At 30.4% G+C, this 20,767-nt stretch overlaps 1 protein-coding gene across 4 annotated transcripts in view; it reads left to right on the top strand.

Annotated features, from left to right (window-relative positions):
- LOC118179362 (polycomb protein eed-B-like) overlaps window positions 1–20,767 on the top strand; it is a 96,911-nt gene that overhangs the window by 48,275 nt on the left and 27,869 nt on the right. For 2 of the 4 annotated variants that reach the window (XM_085818604.1, XM_085818603.1), the window contains 2 exons: window positions 5,222–5,327; window positions 12,197–12,349. In XM_085818604.1, coding sequence (XP_085674730.1) covers window positions 5,222–5,327; window positions 12,197–12,349 — 259 coding nt within the window. Of the gene's footprint in view, window positions 1–5,221; window positions 5,328–6,380; window positions 8,130–12,196; window positions 12,350–20,767 lie in introns of those variants that run through there. The other 2 variants (XM_085818606.1, XM_085818607.1) reach the window with 2 other exon arrangements.

Here is a 20,767-nt window from a genome sequence, read left to right as displayed (position 1 = left end):
CCTTTAAAAGGGAGAGTATATCTCCTTGCCCTCTTGACATGCCTTCGAGGTCTAGTGGTCTGTACGCTGGGCGCATATTCCAAAGGTCTGTGGTTCAATTCCTGGTGAAGGCGTTGCTAATTTTTCATCACTCTTGCTTCCAATTAACCTAATGACTCTGCAACCCCTGACCTTCAGAAAATAATCTCAACAATTTCTTAGTCAATAACCAAACCTCCCCTCCCCCCCCAAAAAAAAGAAAAACAGGAAATGAAATACAGATGGGGACCCACCTTTCTATTGTGAATGAGTCCTATAGAGAGCTGTAGTGAAACAAAAATACAGTTGTTGGTATGGTCCTAGTGTCTTAGTGATCCCACTCTGTTCACACCTGATGTTCCCTTTCGATTTTAGGCACGATTTCAAGGTGAAAATTCAAAACTAATATAAAATAAGTAAATTAGCATATAGCCAAGAAAATAACATAGAAATTTCTTTTCAAACAATCCCTTCAGTCTTTTTTTTTTTTTAAAAGTCTGGAAGATTTCTTTGAAAAATGTAGGTCTTTAAAAACTAAACATGACTAAAATATATGGACTAGTTTCTGTTGTGCTGCTAATCTAGTATAAATAAAAAAAAGTTCAGAGTAACCTGTACTAACCTATAAATCCTTTTTCATTAAATTTTTCTGTGTATACAGAGTGAAATTTTTAGGTATGCCCAGAGTGAGCAAACTGTGCCACAAAGGGTTAATGTCATATCTGATGCATATCTCTTAAAAATGATTAGTAGATATCACCAAAAGAAATATTGTCTTGTCATGATCCTATAAAATGTTGAAATAAAAAAAAAATACCATCTTATTTTTTCAAAATGTTTGTTCTCATACAAAATGGGATATATCTTTTATATCTGAATAAAAGAAAGGAGGCAAAAAGATGGAAAAATTCCTGATAAACAAAAGCTTAAAAGAGAAAGTGAGAGGGTGTATCAGTTTATGATAAGGGGAGGAGTTGTAAAGAAATGGAAAAAATTACCATTTTATTTAGAGTCGTTTAATTGTATCATAAAAGTAGCATAAATGTGTTTTAAATATTCAGAAGTGTTAGGGCAAAATGCTCACATGCCAGTTAATTATACTAATGTCATTCGTAGATTTTCTCATAGTTTGGTCAATTCCAAAAATGGCTTGTTAAATTGGTAATTATACATGTGAAAGCTTCTCTGGGGTAAAAGTACTTCCACTAGATTTCCTCTTGCATTGCAGTTAAAATTAACTACGTAAAAGGCCTTTGTCATTAAAATTTTCCATAATAGTGATTATATGGGCTCAGGATATACATTTCTTATTTCTTCTTGTTCTTTAAATATGCTTTTAATGTGTAGATGGTGGACAATAGCAAAAAGAGACTACACAAGATGAACACCCAATCAGATTAGCTTCTACAAAAGGCAAACTGTAAACCTTCAAGGCACAAAGCCTACTCTCACAAACAATAATTGCATAAAATATATCGCTTTGATTTGGATAAATATGGTAGTTTGGTGACATAGGACACAGTTAAAACCTAGATCTTTGTATGCAGACAGTAGGAAGAATATTTTCCTGTTATTTCCTTAATGTGATACATATTAAGCATCTGCATCTGTGATTCCCCAAACATCCAGAGGTTGCCGATAGTAGCACTTGTGTTGAGCATTTTAAGCTGCTTTTAATTTAAACAAAGTCATCAAAATGATTTGCTTGTTTTTGCTCTATATTAACTGGTGTTTTTGTATGTATTCTTTATATTTTCTTTGGACTTTACATATTATTTTTTATTATTGGATATTAGCAATTTTCATTTTGTTTCACAATTGAAATCAGTTTTTGATTGTACTTTAAAATCCACTGCCAAGTCCAATGCGACTCTGAGTAAAAGAAGCACCTTCGATTTCCGATTAGAGATTTTATTTATTTTTATCTTTACATATCTATGTATACATCTGTGTGTATATATATATATGAATTATTTTGTCAAATGTGAATCAAAATGTGAAATGCTTTCTGAAATGTAAAATTTTGAAATTAAAATTTTCATTGGGTGATATTATGAATAAAATGAAATAAGTTCAAATATGGGATGAAAGTAATTTTAGGACACATTCTTTTCAGTCACATAAAGGCAACTTAATAGTACTAAATTAAGTGCATTAGTGACATACATTCAACTTTATTGTAGGTTTTTTTATGTAAAACCAGGCTTCATATCAGAAAATTTATAGCTTATAGTGTCTTGAGGTTTTCATAGATTATAAAAACTGGGCCTTTTTTCTTATTAAAACAAGAATTTAAACAAGTGATTTTTCTGTAAATTTTTTTACATATGACTTTATAACCAGTAAACGTTATTGGAGTATAATTACGACACTACAAGAGTGCATGTGTCAGGAATGCCATCAACTCTTGATATACGTGATAAAACAGCAAAATCACCAGCCTAATATAAAATATTTATGGTGTTATTGGAGTCTTATAACCAGTCTCTCTTGTCAGAATTCATTTTCATATGACTTTTCCCTCCATTTCGTGTAGTTTTATAATATTTTACATGTGTATGTAAAATTCATTTCTCTTTCTCTCTATGAAGATAGTTATTTTGTTAAAGTAAATAGGGACATATTGTTCCTACTCTAAGGAAAAAACAAATTGTGAGGACATCAGTGATATATCTTTTGGATTAACATAGCCAATCCAACATTCTGGAAGTTAAGGTAAACGGCATACATGTCTATGCTAATATGGTAGGGTACATCTTGTTATAAAATTGAACTTCTTTTTTCAATTTTGGCAACAACTGTTTGACTGCAATGCCGTATTAGTTGTATCATATAATAGTGGAGTGCAAAGAAGAAAGGCCCAAACACACTTCATTAATTATGGCATAGAAAAAGCTTATAGAATTATGTGCATGTTTTAGTGCATGGGAACTTTTAGTATCCCGAAATCTCATATAACTTTAGCCACATGGCTGACCTCTCCATTTTCCCCTTTTTCTCTAAAGACAGCTCCTAGGGGATGTGTCCTTGAATTTGAGGATGTATTTCTAATCACTCATTGGCAGGATTTAAATCAGCTGATAAGTATAATTCCCATATGGATCAGCTGCCATATTGATGAATTAAAGTCTGTCCTTAAAACCATGTATTTACCTATAGGTATGCTCACATAAAATTCTCTTGATTTTAGTTTGTTGGTACACATTTTTAGTATTTTTACCATGCAAAATTTTTAAGGCTTGTATAATATGCAGCACGCTCTTGCTTGCATCATGTTAGATTCTGTCCTAATACAGCATTCTAAGTTGCTGGCCTTTTATAGGTAAAATTGTATGAACATTTTTTTTTTCTACTGTTTTATTATTCCCTTGCTCAAGCAGCTCATTTCTTCAACCAGTTTCATTAAGTTTTTAATGTTTTGATGGTGCTGTGTATTAGAAAGTTGGTCTGGAAATGTCTTTGGAAAATGGTTACTTAACATTTTGAGTAGTCTAATACACAGTCATTTTTTTCTTTTGTTGACACTGTCGTTTTATATTTCATCACCTCTTGGTGAGCACTGAAAGAAAAAACAAAAAATTCTTAATATTACAAAATGAAAATTACAGAAGTAATCATTCATTTTATATATAACAGTATTTGTGAAATAAATTCATTATATGCCATAGGTTTGCTTTCTTTTTTAATTTGTGTATTTAATTTTGCAGCGCAAGAAAAGATCTTTATAAGGAAGGTTGAATTATGGGCATTAAACACATTCCTGTGAATTCAAATAAAATTCTAGATTTCGTAAATATTTTATATTAGGCTGGTGATTTTGCTGTTTTATCAGGTATATCAAGAGTTGATGGCATTCCTGACACATGCGCTCTTGTAGTGTTGTAATTATTAGCACATGTAACTAGCGACTGGAAGATCTATGATTCAATTCCCAGGGAGAGCTCATGTAATATTTCATGTACCCTTCTTGTAAATGCTTAACAATCCCTGCAGTGGCATCCAAACTAAACTGTTTTAAAAATAACCTTATTATCATTTAGATTTGGCTGACTGGGATTGCATGTCTTTGCCTGCTTACTCTTTAAGAATGAAAGTAACATGAAGCATTATGGTATTCCTCCTAGGCACGTTCTTGCAGTACAGTGTTTAGGACATTTAGTTAATATCTATGATTGGGTCCTGAGAAGGGTGCAGTTGATATTTCATGTTTTGTGCTGATAAAAGCTTAGTAGTCTCTCTACACTTACCAAAACTGTTTATGGGGGAAAAAAAGGCGCGAGAGAGAGAGAGTATATAGTTAATCACTTAAGCACAATTTAATATGAGAGCAGAGTTTAGCTTATTTTAACAGTAACACAGCTTTCTACATTGTTGAGCTTATTTTAATACAATTCAAATAATTCAGAATATCCTGACTCCTCAAAGTTTGGAGTGAAAAGCTGATGTAGGTAGTTAATAGAGTAGAATTCATTGATAATATTTTATAGTAAGTTATGATAAAAGGTAATGCTGTTCCTCAGCTCTCATAATATCGAGCATGTTGCATTTATTCTTAGAAATGAAATTACTATATTGTAAGGAGCAAGTCTTCTACTTATGTTGAGTTAATTTGCAACTAAAAATTAACATCTTTAATAAATCTTTTTGGTTTGATCTATGCTTCTGCCTGTTTTTTATGCTTTGATAATTTTATCATTTGCTGTATGTGTTTTTGTAAATAATTGTGTTAAGTGTAGTTGTGGTAGCAGCTCTTATTCAAGCTTAGAACTGGATCTGTTTAATGTACTTTAAATTAAAATTTAATGTATTTAGCAGGCTATAACTTCAACCTTTTATTGAATTTTCATATTAAATGTATTTCTGAGAAAAACCTCAAATTTTTTTAATCCCACCAAGCTGAGTGGCTAAATCTGCAGAACATTAGTAATGCATACCATATCTAAACAGGCACTCTATTGTTATTCCTGTTATGTGAAAATAAGTTAGTTTCCTTGAACAAGTTTAGAATGAAGGTATGTTTTAGGCCAGTAAGTACTATGTAATAATTGCAGTTGCCTGTTGTGTGTTGCATTTGTCAAATGATTTTTCTGTATGCAAGGGTTGATTTTATCCCAGATTGAATGGATTTTTTTTTTTTTTTTTAAATCTGGAAATTATTAGGAATTGTGTTATTTTAAGAACTTTGTTTTTTTTTTTTTTTTAGACCTTTTAATACTCTAAAACAGCATTTTCCTATTTTTACCACCCGTGATATTCACATGAATTATGTCGACTGTGTGAGATGGATGGGTAATCTTGTACTTTCAAAGGTAAGGAGTGTTTAATATTACCTTACATTTATAATACTGTTTGTTAATTTATTTAAATATTCCCTCCCCCTGTCTAGCCATCTGCTTAGAAGTGTAATCATGCATTTTTATATATGAAAATTTATAAGACTGTACACCACCAATTTATAGATGAGATACATTTTAAATTAAAGCGAAATTTTAAATAAGTTTTATTTAACATAATTGTGATAAATCTAGAGTGCTTATTAATTATTTCTTATTAATAAAGCAAAAAATCTGAGTATAATTCTTGATTACCATAACAAATACCTTGTTATTCTTTTTTTAACAATAATTTTTATTATTTGTGATCAAGAAACATTGATATGAAATTTAGCACTCTGCTTTTGCACAATTTTTCCCAATTCCATATGTTTTTATGTAGTTTATTGTCTTATTTCCATATTTTTGTTATCCACATGTGTATTTCTTTTTTGTTTGATTTGTGATCTTATGTATTTACTTCACTTGCTACTTGTTTTTACTTGTTCTTCAGAGTTTGTGGCTAGAGCCTTAGAAATGTTTCTTCATGACTTCTAAAAATTTGGTGATTAATGCCAAGGTGGTTATAATAATACCAAAATACCAGGGAGTGAATTTTAAAAGTGTCATTCAAAATTTACTGGAGAATGAAAAGTTATTCAGATTCTTTTAAAAAAAGGAGGAAAGAAATTTCAATAGCATAGTTTATTTTGTCTTGTTAGTGGACTAATTTGCATTATTAAATCCAGTTAGCATGCTTTCAGTTAGTATGTTCAATTAATAATCTCACTCTGTCCCAATGAACATTTCATCTGAAATAACTTAAGTTCTGCATGAATAGCTAAAATTGCACTGAACCTAATATTTTGTCCTCATAGTCTCATTATCATTGCAAAACTCTGAAAGAACCTAATGTTAAAAATAATGATTACTGTATTTTACAAATTATATGCAGTTAGCATTTTGAAGAATAACATGAATTTGTATTCATTACATGTAGTAAGTAGTTTTCTACTGTAGAACTATTTTAAAGAATGCATATTTTTTTAGGTCATCCTGCAAGAAAAGATGTTTTGCATTTACTTCAAAAACCTATTTGTTCAACAATTTTTTAAGCCAAGTAATATCCGAAAATTTTGTATTCTGTTTCCACTGGACTTATTGCAGTGTATCTGTTTATTTTATTTATATTTCTTTTTCTTATCTGTGAATCTATCCCAGTGGTCTCTTTTGTCCCAGGCACCTCTTTTACTATCACAGATCATTCATCCCCCTCCTTTCCCTAGCCAGAAAACATTTATTTAGATATAGATTATTTTAAATTTTTATTTTATAAATTAAATAACAAAAAGTATAGAAAATGTGATAATTTTTTTATATTCATGAACTGAAACTAAATAATTAATAGCTAAATAAAATGCTAACGGTATTCCCCCCTGGCACTATGAAACTCCTCCCCAGGAGTAATCCCCCTGGTTAAGAACCCCTGATCTTATCTGTTAACACTTTTTTATCTCTTGCACATTCTTCAATTCACTTTATAAATTCCTTTTATTTTTGCAACATATCTATATATTCCTCATGGTTTTTCTATTATGTTAGTAGAATAAAACTATAATTTAAAAAAAAAAAAAAAAAAAAACTGTAAGCCAGATTGTAGTTTTTTATTTATTTATGAAAATGGACCCTACCATTTTTACTCCTAAGCAAATGTTTCCATATAAAGCTTATTTCATTAAATTATTAATGTCGTGTGCAAGATCATACAATTCTGACATATACTCACAGATTATCATCTATATTTCGTATGCAAGTTTAATTTTATTTTATTATTTCCCTTTTCAGTTTGAAGTAAACGTTAAGCTTATTTGTTGCATTATGTGTTTATGAATTTACATGATATTATAGAGCTTAATTGAAAATTTCATTTCATTATGCACATTAATGGCATCCATAGTTGTGTTATCAGTTGTTCACAATAAATGGCACTTGAAGTGAGCCTTTTTATTTATTTGCCATACAAAATAAGCATATGTTCATTATTTACAATGGTTGTAATAATTAGAACAAAGTTTCTAATTTTATGAACCAGCTTCTCTTGCTAAACTAACTTCTCACTTGCATAGGGTACTACTTACTTTTCAGTTTAAAACATATGAGAACCAGGCATTACAATGCATTAGTATTTCTTGAATTTAAAGTAGTTTGTAGTAAGAATGGTATATTTAAGTAATGGCACAGTTGGAATTTTTTTCTAAATCTTGTGTTAACACGGTTAACTGCTTTTGCAATACCAATGTTCTAATTACTACAATCATTGTAAATAATGACTTTCTGGACCAGGCTTACTTTTATGAAATTGTGTACATTGATTTTACGTACTCTTCTGCTGTTTGTGACTTGCATTGTACTCATAAATACTTTTCAAGGCATTGGAAATAGTAGAACATCATAACAAACTTCTCTGTATCAATTTTAATAAAAGGTTTTATCTGGTTTATTTAATTGTGGCAAAGTACTCAAGCACTATCTGCCTGGCAAGAAGGATACCATCATGGAGGACTTTCTAAGGGAAACTGCCTCATATACATGTTACATTTGAGGAAAACCACAAAAACAGCCATGCAACCAGCCCTTTTGTGGGATACGAACCTGTACTTAACCAACAGTGTTCAGCTACTTTACCACTCAGCTGCTGATGGCTTTTAACAAAAGGAATAAATGTAATTCATCCCCCTTCAATCATCAATAGAAACTTTCAGCTCCACAAGTTTTATTTGAAGCAGTAAGAAATACATAAAGACATAATTTAACAACATTATATTTGAGCAAATATTGGGTTGAAACATAAGTAATGGCTGTTTTTTTAATTTAAAAATTTTTATTTTATCAAAAAAAAAAAAAAAAGATCTTCTTCTTCAATGGCCAGACAGCCCAGGATGGGCCCTTGCCTTCCACAGAATCGAATTCCAAACTCTTCTATCCCTGGCCATGGACATCCAATTGGTTATTTTTAAAATTCTTAAGTCTGTTTCCAAACAGTTGAGCCACCTAAGTTTATGTCTCCCTCTTTTTCGGGTGCCAAATGGTCTGCCCGAGAAGATCTTTTTAGTTACTCGATTTTATCCATTCTGTACAGGTGTCCTGCCCACTTAATTCTCTGAATCCTTATATATTTTACCATATCTATTTCTTTAAAAGATTTATAGTGTTCAGAGTTAGTTCTTCTTCTCCAGATATTGTTACATTTTATGCCACCAAAAATACTTCTAAAAATGTTTCTTTTAAAGACAGAAATGATACTTTTAGCTTTGTCTGTCATTGCCCAAGTCTCAGCAGAGTATGTAAGAATGGGTCTGATTAAGCTTTTGTAAATTAAAATCTTCGTCTTTGTGCTAGTGAAGTTAGACTTCAAGTATTTAGCATCTGTGACTCTACTACGGATCTCAGGCATTAAATCATTGAGAGTATTAACTTCTGATCCTAGATATTTAAATTCGCTAACAGTTTCAAATTTGTAATTTCCAATTTCAAAATAGGGGCTGCTTTTATTACCACATGGCATGTATTTAGTTTTATTTTGGTTGATTGCTAGATGCATTTTGCTGGCTGCAGCCTCTAAAGATGTAAAAGCCTCTCCAAGTGACTTGGTAGTGCATGCGACTATGTCGATATTGTCGGTATCGACGAGTATTAATGTTTTTTATGATTTTTTGGAGGGCAAGGTTAAAAAGCAAGCAGGCCAGTGCATCACCCTGTCTGAGCCCATTTGAAACAACAATAGGCTTAGAAAGATTATTCTGGATTTTAACCCTAAGTTTTGTTTCAGTAAGAGTAATGGTGACCAAATTTTTCAAGTTTTTCAGGTATTGCAAATTCTCTCAAGGCTTCAATTAAATATTTTTTGTTTACTGAATCGTAGGCAGTCTTAAAATCAACAAAAAGCTGGTGTGTTGCAATGACATATCCATTAGTTTTTTTTCCAAAATTTGCCTAATGTTAAAGATTTGTTCTGCTGTAGATCTTCCTTTGCGGAAACCACATTGATAATCACCTACAATATTTTCTGTATAAGTTACTAGTCTACTGAAAAGTATATTGGAAAATAGTTTGTAAAAAACACAAAGGAGACTGATTCCTCTGGAGATGGTACATTCCAAAATGTCTCCTTTTTTTTGTGTGTGTATAGAGCAGATGATGCTCAGTTTCCAATCGTCGGGTAAAACTTCTTGGTTCCAAGCTGATTTGATGAGGTGGTGTATTTCCTCGATGTTTTGACCTGCATCACTTTTAATAAGTTCTGAAGTAATCAAGTCAGGGACTGGGGCCTTGTTATTTTTGAGCTTTTTAATTCCTTCTGTAACTGCTTCCAAAGATGGTGACGGGATACTATTGGTGTTTACAGAGGTAGTTGGGTAGGTTGAAGACCCATCCTGCATATGGTCATTCAGCAAGTTGCTAAAATGTTATTCCACCTGTGAAGTACCTCTTTTCTATCATTTAGGATAATGTTGTTTTTGTGTCTACAGGCAGTGGTTCTAGTCTTTGCGGCCAAGATTAATTTCATGATAGAAAGCACGGCTTTCATTGGACCCCCTCAGATGTTCAACATCCTTAAATATGTCGTCATGAAAAAGTCTTTTCTTAAGCCGATAGATCTTCTCCTGTATTCTAGATCTTTTATATTCCTCAATAGAGAGTCTTGAATGTCACTTTTGGACCATATTTTTATAAGAAGTGTTACAAGGAAGCAATCATTATCAAATTAATCCCTTTGTTTGGTTTCTACCATATATCCCAGTGTGTTGTCAGCTGAGCATAAAAAAACAATAAATTAGTCAATAGCATCCGAGTTTTTGGACCTTTCTCATACTCCCAAGATGTCGAACTGTAGTCATTTGGCTGCAACCCATTCGTTCAGCTAATTCTCGTATGGTTTGATGCTCGTCTTTGTGCAGAAGTTGATTCAAATGCTCTTCATCAAACTCATTTGGTCGTCCAAAACGAGCAGCGTCTTTGAGGTTGAGATTTTCATTTTTTAATTTGGCAAATCAATTCCATGCAGTTTGTTCAGGCATTGCACCTTCTCCATACACTTCACAAATCTCTCGGGCAGCATTGGCACCTCGATTAAAAGCAAAAAGAAGAAGGTGCTGAAAATGCTTATTTTTGTCGACACACCAATTTAATGATTTGAAAAATAACAAAAATTAATTCAGACAAAAAAATCAAATATGCCATCTTCTAGAGGGAAAGATTCTCTTTCAAATAACACAAAACATTATGCCAATACATTTTATTTTTACTGTGTAATTTTAAACACAACATAAACAACCATTATTTATGTTTCTACCCAATATAAGGTCTACAAAAAAGTTCTGTCCGATTATTTCAAGTTTCAACATGCATGTAGATGTTCATTTGAGATGCATATGGCTCTCTCTTTATCACTGACTTAAAAATATCTGCTGCTCTGAATTAACTCAAACAAAAGTATCTTACGTCATTATTAAGTGAAATGCAGTCATGTAAATATAGCTACTGGTAAAGTTTATGACACTGCATTTTATACAAATTTGAACAAGAAAGAAATGCTACAGAAGCATGTCAATACTTAGTAATGGTTTTTGGTGGAGATGTAGTTTCAAATGTAATGTGCCGGAGATGGTTCGAAAAATTTGAAGTAAGTGATTTTGAACCTTAATGATAAGCCACACTTTGGGCAACCATCTTTGATTGATGGCAATATTGTCAAGACCATGATAGAGCAGGATCCTTTTTTGACAATATCAGAGATAGTAGAAAAGCTTAATTCAGCTCAGCAAGCCATTTTAAACTATATTCGAAAAATAGAATTGTTCTATAACTATTCCAGATGGGTGCCTCATGAGTTAAGTGAAAACAGTTTGCATGTTCGAGTCATCATATGCTCATCTCTGCTTCCTTGGAATGAAAACAAACTATTTCTGGACCAGAAATAAACATGATTATGGAAAGAGCATTCTATGAGCCCAGATAACCTGGCACCTCCTCTAAAATGAGTTCAAGCATGAGTAAGAGTCTATGTATAAGGCGGGATGTCCAAGGACCAATACAATATCAGCTTTTGAAACCTAAAGAAAAGCTCGATTCCAGATATACTGCCAGCAAGTGGATAATTTAAACAAAGCAGTCAAAGAAAACAGTGTAGAGTGTTTGACAAGAAGCAAATCATACTGCATTATGATAATGACAGACCACATGCTACTTTGGAGATTTGTCAGAAAATCACACATCTAAATTGGGAAATTCTGCTATTTTCACGATATTCCCCAGACCTAGCACCCTTCAATTGTTTTTCTCTTTAGAAAAATCTTTTTAATGAAAAAAAGTGAAAAACTGAGGCAGATGTCAGCCAAGCACTACTTGAATTCTTAGCCTCATAGGGTAAGGCATTTTTCAAAAATAGTATCTACAAATGACCATCATGCTGGTTAGTGGTCATAAGTAATGACAGAAATTATATTGTATAATAAATATTATTAAAGGATGATGCATGTATTATTTTCTTTCATTTTCCAAATGGACAAAATTTTTCGGAGGCCTTATATACAAGGATATATAACTTATTTTCTAAGTACAACCAAAAAGATATAAAATGAATGCATGATAAAAAAATAGATCAGTATTGTAAGAAATGGGAGGCAAAAAAGATGTGAGTTATTTTCTAAACAGATGTTTTTAATAATAAGAAGATAATCCAATTTGTTGTTGTTATTATCAAAGTAACAAATTATTTAATATTGATTATAATTTTAGATTAACTGTTTTTGTCATAGTTTTTTAATGGGATATATTCTTTTTCTCTTCTTCCTGTGGAATATTAGTCATGTGAAAATTGTATTATTTGCTGGAAACCCGGTCAGCTTGATCAGCAAGAAATCTCTACCACAGATAATTCTGTCACCGTTCTGCAACGCTATGAGTTCAAAGAATGTGAAATATGGTTTATGAGATTTTCTCTAGATTCTGAGCAAAAGGTTTGTAAAAAATCATTTATTTAGCCAGAAAAGTAACTTAGGTTTATTATTATTATATCCTTGGGAAGGAAGTATTGTAATTGTGAAAAATTCTGGATATAATACAAGTGTATCCTTGTATTTGAATGGAAATATTCATTTTGATTGTTCCTGAATCTGTGGAGACAATTTTTTTGTTGAATGTCTGTACATACAGACAGAATAAAGAACCCTTTCTTCCAGGGGCGTAGCTAGAGATTCCAGCGCTCGGGGACAACTGAAGAACTTGCGCCCCTTTCTGTGTGCCAAGAATGGAAAACATTTCATTAAAAAATTTTGTAGCATCAATTTGGCGCCCCTTGGAAGCTGCGCCCGGAAACAGATGTCCCCTCTTGCCCCACCCTAGCTACGCCACTGCTTTCTTCTAAAACAGGTTCTAAATTAGTATCACAAGAGATTTTTTTTTTTTCATGGGTGTGTACTTATGTATGTGTCTGCCATAACTCAAAAATGATTAGCTGTAGAACACTGAAATTTTGTATATGGGACTACTATGATGTCTAGTTGTACATCTCCCTTTTTTATTGGAATCGGCAGTACCAAACATATGTACCACCCCCTTACTTAGCCTTTATTTTTGCAGTTGTTAATCGTAGTCATATACTTCCAATTATAGAGGTTTTTAAATGATGAAAATATTCATGTTTTGCCAGTGTCAGATTTTAAATAAAAATGTCAACAAATAATAAAATCTAACATTAAATGTGATCTTCCGTTTTCCATGTGTATATCTGGGAAACTGGTATTTGTTGTGAAAATATAAAATTATAAGAAGTTTGACTCTCGTACGGCAAAAATTGACTGGGATTTAATTTCAAAATTTGCAGTTTTTGAAGTCTCTTTCAATTTGACTTGAGGAATTGGTTAATTAATTTAGAATAATTCGAGGAAATAAGTTTAAATGAAGTAAGTATGCAAAGAATGTGTATAATTTGATAGGCCATACAAGAAAGTCGTGGTGATGTCAGATTTTTTCTCTGGTTGTGTCACCTGCATTCTAATTTTCAATTTAAGTCTCTTTCCCTTCAAAATAAAATTATTCCTTGTCAAGAACATGATATTTAATACACTTTGGAGAGCAAGCATCTGACAGACTTCAAACATACATAGAAAATTAAGGTCAATAAACTTAACTAAGCAAATGATAAAACAATAGAAATTAAACATTAGATAAATAAATGACAATGTGTATAAAAAAGTGTCTGTTTTTGAGCTTATAGCCCAAAATGTAAAAATAAAATAGAATAGCAAACCAACTTATGCACAAGTAATAAAACAATAGATAACTAAATGAAAATATGTGTAAAGAAGTGTCTGCTTTTGAGTTTATGGCCTCTCAAATATAAAAATAAAATAAAATAGCAAAACAACTTATGTATTTCCATGATATTTTGTAAAAGTGTTGGTTACTGTAAAAATTTGAAAATAATAATAATAATAATAATAAATAAATAAATAAATAAGTAAGTAAAATGATGGAGAGAATTCAGAGTCAGAAGTTTAGTGTTTCTCACTACATATAGGCACACTGCACAAAAAAGGGGGGTCAGTTGTATATCTCCTGTTCTACTGGTCCGATTGACAAAATTCAACTTGCGTTTTTCATGTCTCAAAAGCACGACCTTAGGATATGTATTAGATTCATGTATAGCATTGTTCTTATATTATTTTGACACAAAAGACGTTTTATGACATGACATGCCAATTTTTTTCCACATTTCGATTCTACAACTCAAATTATGCCAAAATGCCAAGTTTTGTAAAAAATCGCAAGAGTAGTTTTTAAAAAATTAGCTCCCAAAATTTAAGATCATTTGAAATAAAATTCATCTCTTTTTTATAATTTATTAAAAAAATTTCTGTTTTAAATCATTTTATAAATTTTTCGAAAAAAATTTTGAGTTATAACCTATAAAATTTTTACCGTGATCTTAAAGTAGATGTATTTCTAAGCATACCCTCAAAAAATTAGAGTTTTTAATTCAAAATTTTCTAAGCTATACGTGAATTTACATTTTGGCACGTTTTGAAATTTGGCGTATAAGTGATAATAACAAAAATGTGTCTTGTGCACTCTGTTAAAATTATTTGAAAGAATGAGTGATTGACCTTTTTTTCCTGCTTGTGTATTAATGAAAGACAAGGAAAGTAAGTAGGTTACTATAAATTAAGAATTTTGCCCAGTGAATTATTTTTGGCCAAACTGAAAAAAAAATGCTCCAAGATAAATTTTTAAATTTCTCCATAAATTTCGCACCAAAAATTACAAAATTTAATATTTAGGCATAATTTGAGTCGTAGAATCGAAATATGGGAAAAAAATTGGTATGTTATTTCAGAAAAAGTCCTATTTTGTGTCAAAATACCTATGTTAGAACAATGCTATATATAAATCTAAGCTATATCGTAAATCTTTCTATTGAGACATGAAAAACACAAGCTGAATTTCTTCAATCAGCCCAGTAGGATGAGATATAGAACTCTCCTTTTTTGTGTGTGGGGGGGGGGCATACAATTTTTCAGTTTATATATTCTTCTTTTACTATTTACTTTAGTAGTTATTTTGCAAAAATTCTTTTTTCTTTAATTATTAGTATATTTTTTAAAACTAGTGTAATAAATGTGAATTAATAATAGGAACATAATAACATTAGAATACTGCTAATCTGGTTAACGTATGAACTTCATGCATTTCATTTTTTGGAGAGCATTTGAAATTATAAGAGAAAATTTTTATCTTTCTTTATTTTGTTTGTTTAGTTATTACAAAAAAATACACTTTTTAATTCTTGAATTATTTTTATAATACTGCCAATAATATACAATAAACTCTTTCTAAGATGATTAGTTGCAATTCCAGATAATTTTGATTTGAGATTATTGTCTTGACTATCAGTGCTGCTTTTTATAATGGATATACCCAAACAAAAATACAAATAATGTCAAAACAGAAATTAAAGCTTATGGCACCACTTTGATTTTTTTGCATAGTATTAAATGCTCAGAAAAGAAATGAAAAATCAATATAAACAGTTTAGGAATGTAATGAATCATTTAAAGAAAACTATAGCAAACTATTGAATGAGCTTTATGTGATAAATAACATTATGCTGAAAAATGATAAAAATAATGTTGCTGAAATGTTAGGTGTTATCTAGTTTGACTCAGTAATTGTAATCAAATACTACACTCCATTATTTTCTCATTTTGATTTATTAATAAAATATATACTTATTTTTATGTAATGCCTGAGCCATTAAAATAAAAGTTGCTAATTCATTTTATGAATAATTTATGCAAATAAGAACAGTTGGGTAATGTATTCAAAGTTTAAAAAAATTGGTAGGGAGGGTTCTAAGATATACCTTATTTTTAGAGATACTATTTATATGGAGCAAAATGTACATCTTATAACTGAACATATGTGTATGTAAATAAATTTTATATTTCAAAGAATATACATTAAACCAATAATCTTTTATGCACCTCCAGCACTATTTCAAATGAATAAATACAAGGTAAACAAAGTAAAAAGAATTTGAAATCTAATCCAAATGTACACTGAAAGCAGCAACATGTAATGGTAATAATGCAAAATAAATTTTAAATATGTTTAAAATTCATACCCTATTCAATTCAAAACAAGCCATATGAAGAGGGGAAATTAAAAGCTTTCAGATTTTGTATTATGCCCAAAGGGGTGTTTTTTTAACTTTTTGTGTGTCACCTTTGTTTATTAAATAACATGTTCTTTGCCCTTAAACCATAAAATTCAATTCAGTAGCAATATCACAAAACAATTTTAAAATGAGTATATCTTTAGAATTTCTGACACAGTCTCGCATGCTGGAGATAAAAAAATTTTATTTTCTGGTACAGTGTTGCCATTGTTGGCTTTGAAATTGTTGAGTTTGTTATTCAAAAATTCATTAACGTTTTACAAAATATGAAATAGATAGTAAAACAAATTCTAAATTTGTGTTTCCAGATGCCCATATTCAGGTGGAAATGTACGGTATTGAAAATTTTGTGGCCCTAGGTACCATTGTTTTATCAAAATGCGAGAAACATTTGTACATTTATGCAGATTCTTCATTATTTAATTTCTTTAAATATAATACATGGCTCTAATATTTGGTGGCAACAATTTAAAAAGTGTGAATGCAAAATGGCAAAGTGAAATTAATAGTCCTTCTGGGCAAATTGCCCCTTTGGACTAAAAAGGGGGGAAAGAAAAGCACAGCAGCAAGCTGCATGATAGGCAAAAAAAAAAGTCGACAAAACCAAAAATGTAAAGGGAAAAAGGAATTTGCATCTTTCATTGCACCGTCACATCTGGGAGTTGGTACAATGAAAGTAATAAATACATTAGCCTGTGTCTGAACTACCAAAGATACAAATTTTAAGTTATGTACTTTATATGATATCTGAAAATTAATCAAAGTAATGTGTCTTTATCAATACAACATCTATAGGCTGTAATAAGTAATGCAAAAGTTTCAGAATTATAGCATCAAAATCATAAACAAGCTTAAAGTTTTTTTAAAAAAAAATTGTTTTATTCTGAGCAGATTTAATCCAAAAAACAAAATATGTAACCACTTTTGAGGTGTAAAGCAGTAATATAAATCCCTTCAGTTCAGTCCAACACATAAAAAAATCTAATAACATATAAAAATTTTAAATTGTACAGGCCAGAGTAAAAAAAAAAATTTTTTTGCAAAATTTAAGCATCAAAATCATAAGCAAGCAAAAAAAGCTTAAAGATCTAATAAATATTATTTTCTATTTAAATGGACTGTGTCTAAAAAACAAAACATGTAAACAGAAGTAGTCAAACATATAAGGCAAAACAGTAGCAAATGAAAATTCTGGGGAGGGGGAGAAGTATATTAAAAATAGTAGTTCTTAAAAATGTGTAACATGAGGGCAACAAAATTTTTGAAATGATTAAAAAAATTTAATTCAATATGCCCAATAGCATATGACTGTTGTTAAGTCTAACATGTGCTAAGTATAGACGATGCAGCGAAAGATGTAAATTTCATTTTTGATTCTGAAGTGAATTTCACTTTAACTCAAATTAGCAATGTTTTTAAGATTCTTAATTCAGGTAATCGGTGTTCTTTCTTTTTAAATTATACATTTTTACTTCTACACAGTTAGTGTTACAAGAGAAAATTTTTCTAAATATTTTTATTAAGTTTAATCAGTTTAAAATTTTTAAGTTTATCTAAATTCATTACTTTACACATTTTAGGATTTGCACAGTTACGCATTTAGGCTACTGTACAGGCGGATATATTTTTTCATTTCAAAACTTTTGTTTCTCTTGTATTCTAGATTTTAAGAACTAACTCCTCTATTTTTTATTTTATACTTTTTGATTGAATTTTTATTTATTTTTTCATATGTTGGATTTCTTCTTGTTTTACATGTTTTTAGACTCAGTCCTCTCAAATTCTAAATTAATTTATGATTTTTTTAGCTTTATTGTATGTTATGATTTATGTTGTTATTTTTTATCCTGTCCTGTCTGTTTTCAAAATTTGCACATAGTTTTGTTTTCCAAATATATGTGAATTTTTTAAACTAATATTTGAAAATATTTTAGTTTAAAAAATTCACATATATTTTCACATAAATTCACATATATTTATTCACATATTAGTTTTGCTTTCAAATATTGGATTATATTGTTATGAAATGCCCAGCTACCATAAGATAACTTCCCCCGCAAGGCAGGCTTAGGGTTGCCAGAAAATGGCATGGAAAGGCAGGGTTGTCATATTTTGTGAGAAATTGTCCATTTGGCCACAAAATTTCAAATATGCCATTGACGGAGGGAGAACCTTCTGGAACGAATTCTTACCAGTATGGCCCAGAATGTTCTCGAAAGCAGCCCCTCTCCAAAAAAAAAAAGCTATATAAACCCTGCCTGTACACAGAGTAGCAGTCGACCATAAGTCTATTGAGAGTGTCTCATAGTCTAGTGCCGATTTGGTCGTTGAGTGCATTGTGAGTTGTTGCGTATAGAATGTGCATCATTGAGACTAGCGAGTGTGTCATCAAGTGCATTGTGAATTGCAGCATGGAGAGTCTCGAGAGTACGTTGAGTTCTGAAAACTGAATCAAGTTGAGCTGTGCTCTAGTGCTTGCTGTGAAGCTGTCTTTACCACTTAGCCTGATAGCCTAATGGCTGTGTTGCTGATTGTTTCACCGTGCTTGCCATAGTTTTCCAATAACTGTAAACATGTTTTTGGAGTTGTCCTGAGTAACACTGGCTAATGAATTGTGTTTTCATTCTTGATCAAGTGTTGTCGTCAATCACTCAAAATCACACGAACTCGTGTAGATTATTTTGCAACAATATTTTTGCAAGGTTGTTTTTAGATTCAATCTACTCAACATTTTTTCAAAATTTGACTAATATTTCTCATTTTTTTAAAAAATTTGTCTATGTTTTTGGTGCTATAATTTTGCAGTTTTTGCAATTTTTTGCATTGCTTACTTCTACCAGTAGGGTTTGGACTGACAAAGGCACAGATTACTTTTATTATTTTTCTTAGAATATTTTAAAATTTTAAACTTTAATTTGTGGTTTTGTTGGTTAAGAAGCAAGTTGTGTTATTTATTTACTTCTTTTGTTGCACTAGTCTCCTGATGATGATGCAGCAAAAGATGTAAATTTCATATTTCGTTTTTGGTCTGCGATATTTTGCCCCTCTATTTCTTGCACTTTGCCTTTGTACTTCTGGTTTTTTTGTGTGCGATTTATTGTGAATTGAATGTATGATGACTTTTAAGTGTATTTTTTTAAATTTTATTTTGCCATTATATATATATATATATATATATTATAATGTAAAATTAAAAATGTATAACTATAAATTTTACTTTAAATTATCAATAGCCCATCATATATATAGTATAAGATAAAAAAATATGTAAATATAAATTATACACAGTCTTTTTTTCCTTTTTTTTTTTCCGATTTGCTTGTTGGATGCAAATGAGCTGTGCATCGCTTTGCTTTGTTTCATTATGTATTATTAATTGCATACAAATAAAAAATTAATTATTGCTGCAAACTAAATTACAATGTCATTTAAATTCTGAGAGCATATGTAAATTAAGTGCATGTGTATCTAAAACCATGAAAAAATATATAATATTCCAAAAATTAATCTTAAAAAAATTTTGTAAAAATGTTTAGTACTAAATTAATTTGCATAAGTGAATAATTGTTGAGCAGGCAAGAAACATATCTTATCAAGGTAAAGTTGCCTTCAAATCAAACTTTTCAATTACTCAATGCTTCGTCATCCATATAGACATGGGTATAGTAATATTCAAAACCAAAAGTAAAACCAAATGTATTGAATTACTAAAAAAGAAATTTAAACAAAAGCAATTTTGAGAATTTTAGAAAGCAAATTGACCAAGAATGAAAATATTAATGTAAATTGCCAATGTAATAAGAGTAGAAAACCAAAGTAATTTACCTTTAACCTTTGCCTATTTGAAAACTTTCCTGACACGAATTATGCATGTAAAAAAAAAAAAAAAAAAAAAAAAAAAAAAACTATATACTATCTATAAAAAAATACAAAAATAATACTAAAATAGCAAATAAATAGTAAGTTTTAATTTAATTTACCTAACTGCACATTTGTATTCCGGAGAGTGGAGTAGCATTAGCTAAACTAAATAAAGTTGAGTAGTTTGTTTCTGCTAACTGTATAAATAAAGGACGCTAATATAATGTAAAGTTGAGTGTTAAGCTGCTACCTTTGAGATCTATTGTAAAAAATCTATTCTGTAAACTCTTAACCACTTCGCTTAGAAATTTTTGTGAAAAAAATTGCAAAAAAAAAATCCTCACATTTTTTTTAATTTTATTATTAAATACAACAAAACGAAACAAATCAAAGTATGTAGGTTTTAAGTTGGATTTTTTAATTTTTGAAGGTGTAAAAGCATTTAGTTTTAATATTAGTTTACTATTCCGAGTTATCGCGAGCAAACAAAAAAAGTTAAATATTATTAGTCTTTGTATGATAGTTTTTGAAACAAGGGAGAACACAAACTGATACCTGACATTCTGTACACTGGTATCTGCTCTCTTTTCTTACTGGCTTACCACTGGAATCTCTTTTATGGGAACACAAAGTACACCGTCTCGTTGGATTTTATTATTATTATTTTTTTTTTTTTTAATTTTTTCTCACCTCTTCATAATCACTATCTGAAAAATCATCACTTCTGTTATCTTGCATCATCACCATTATTTTACATTTTTTCAACGCAAATATCCTTCTTTATACATTACTAATCCACAAGCCGACCTATACTATACAATAGAGAAACATGTGACCA

Source organism: Stegodyphus dumicola, chromosome 6 (genome assembly GCF_044657685.1).
Source record: "Stegodyphus dumicola isolate Sdum_Otavi_A_Nest chromosome 6, ASM4465768v1".
Classification (NCBI taxonomy): Eukaryota; Metazoa; Arthropoda; class Arachnida; order Araneae; family Eresidae; genus Stegodyphus; species Stegodyphus dumicola.
Note: the sequence above shows the minus strand (reverse complement) of the source record. Positions and strands in the feature narration are given on the sequence as shown.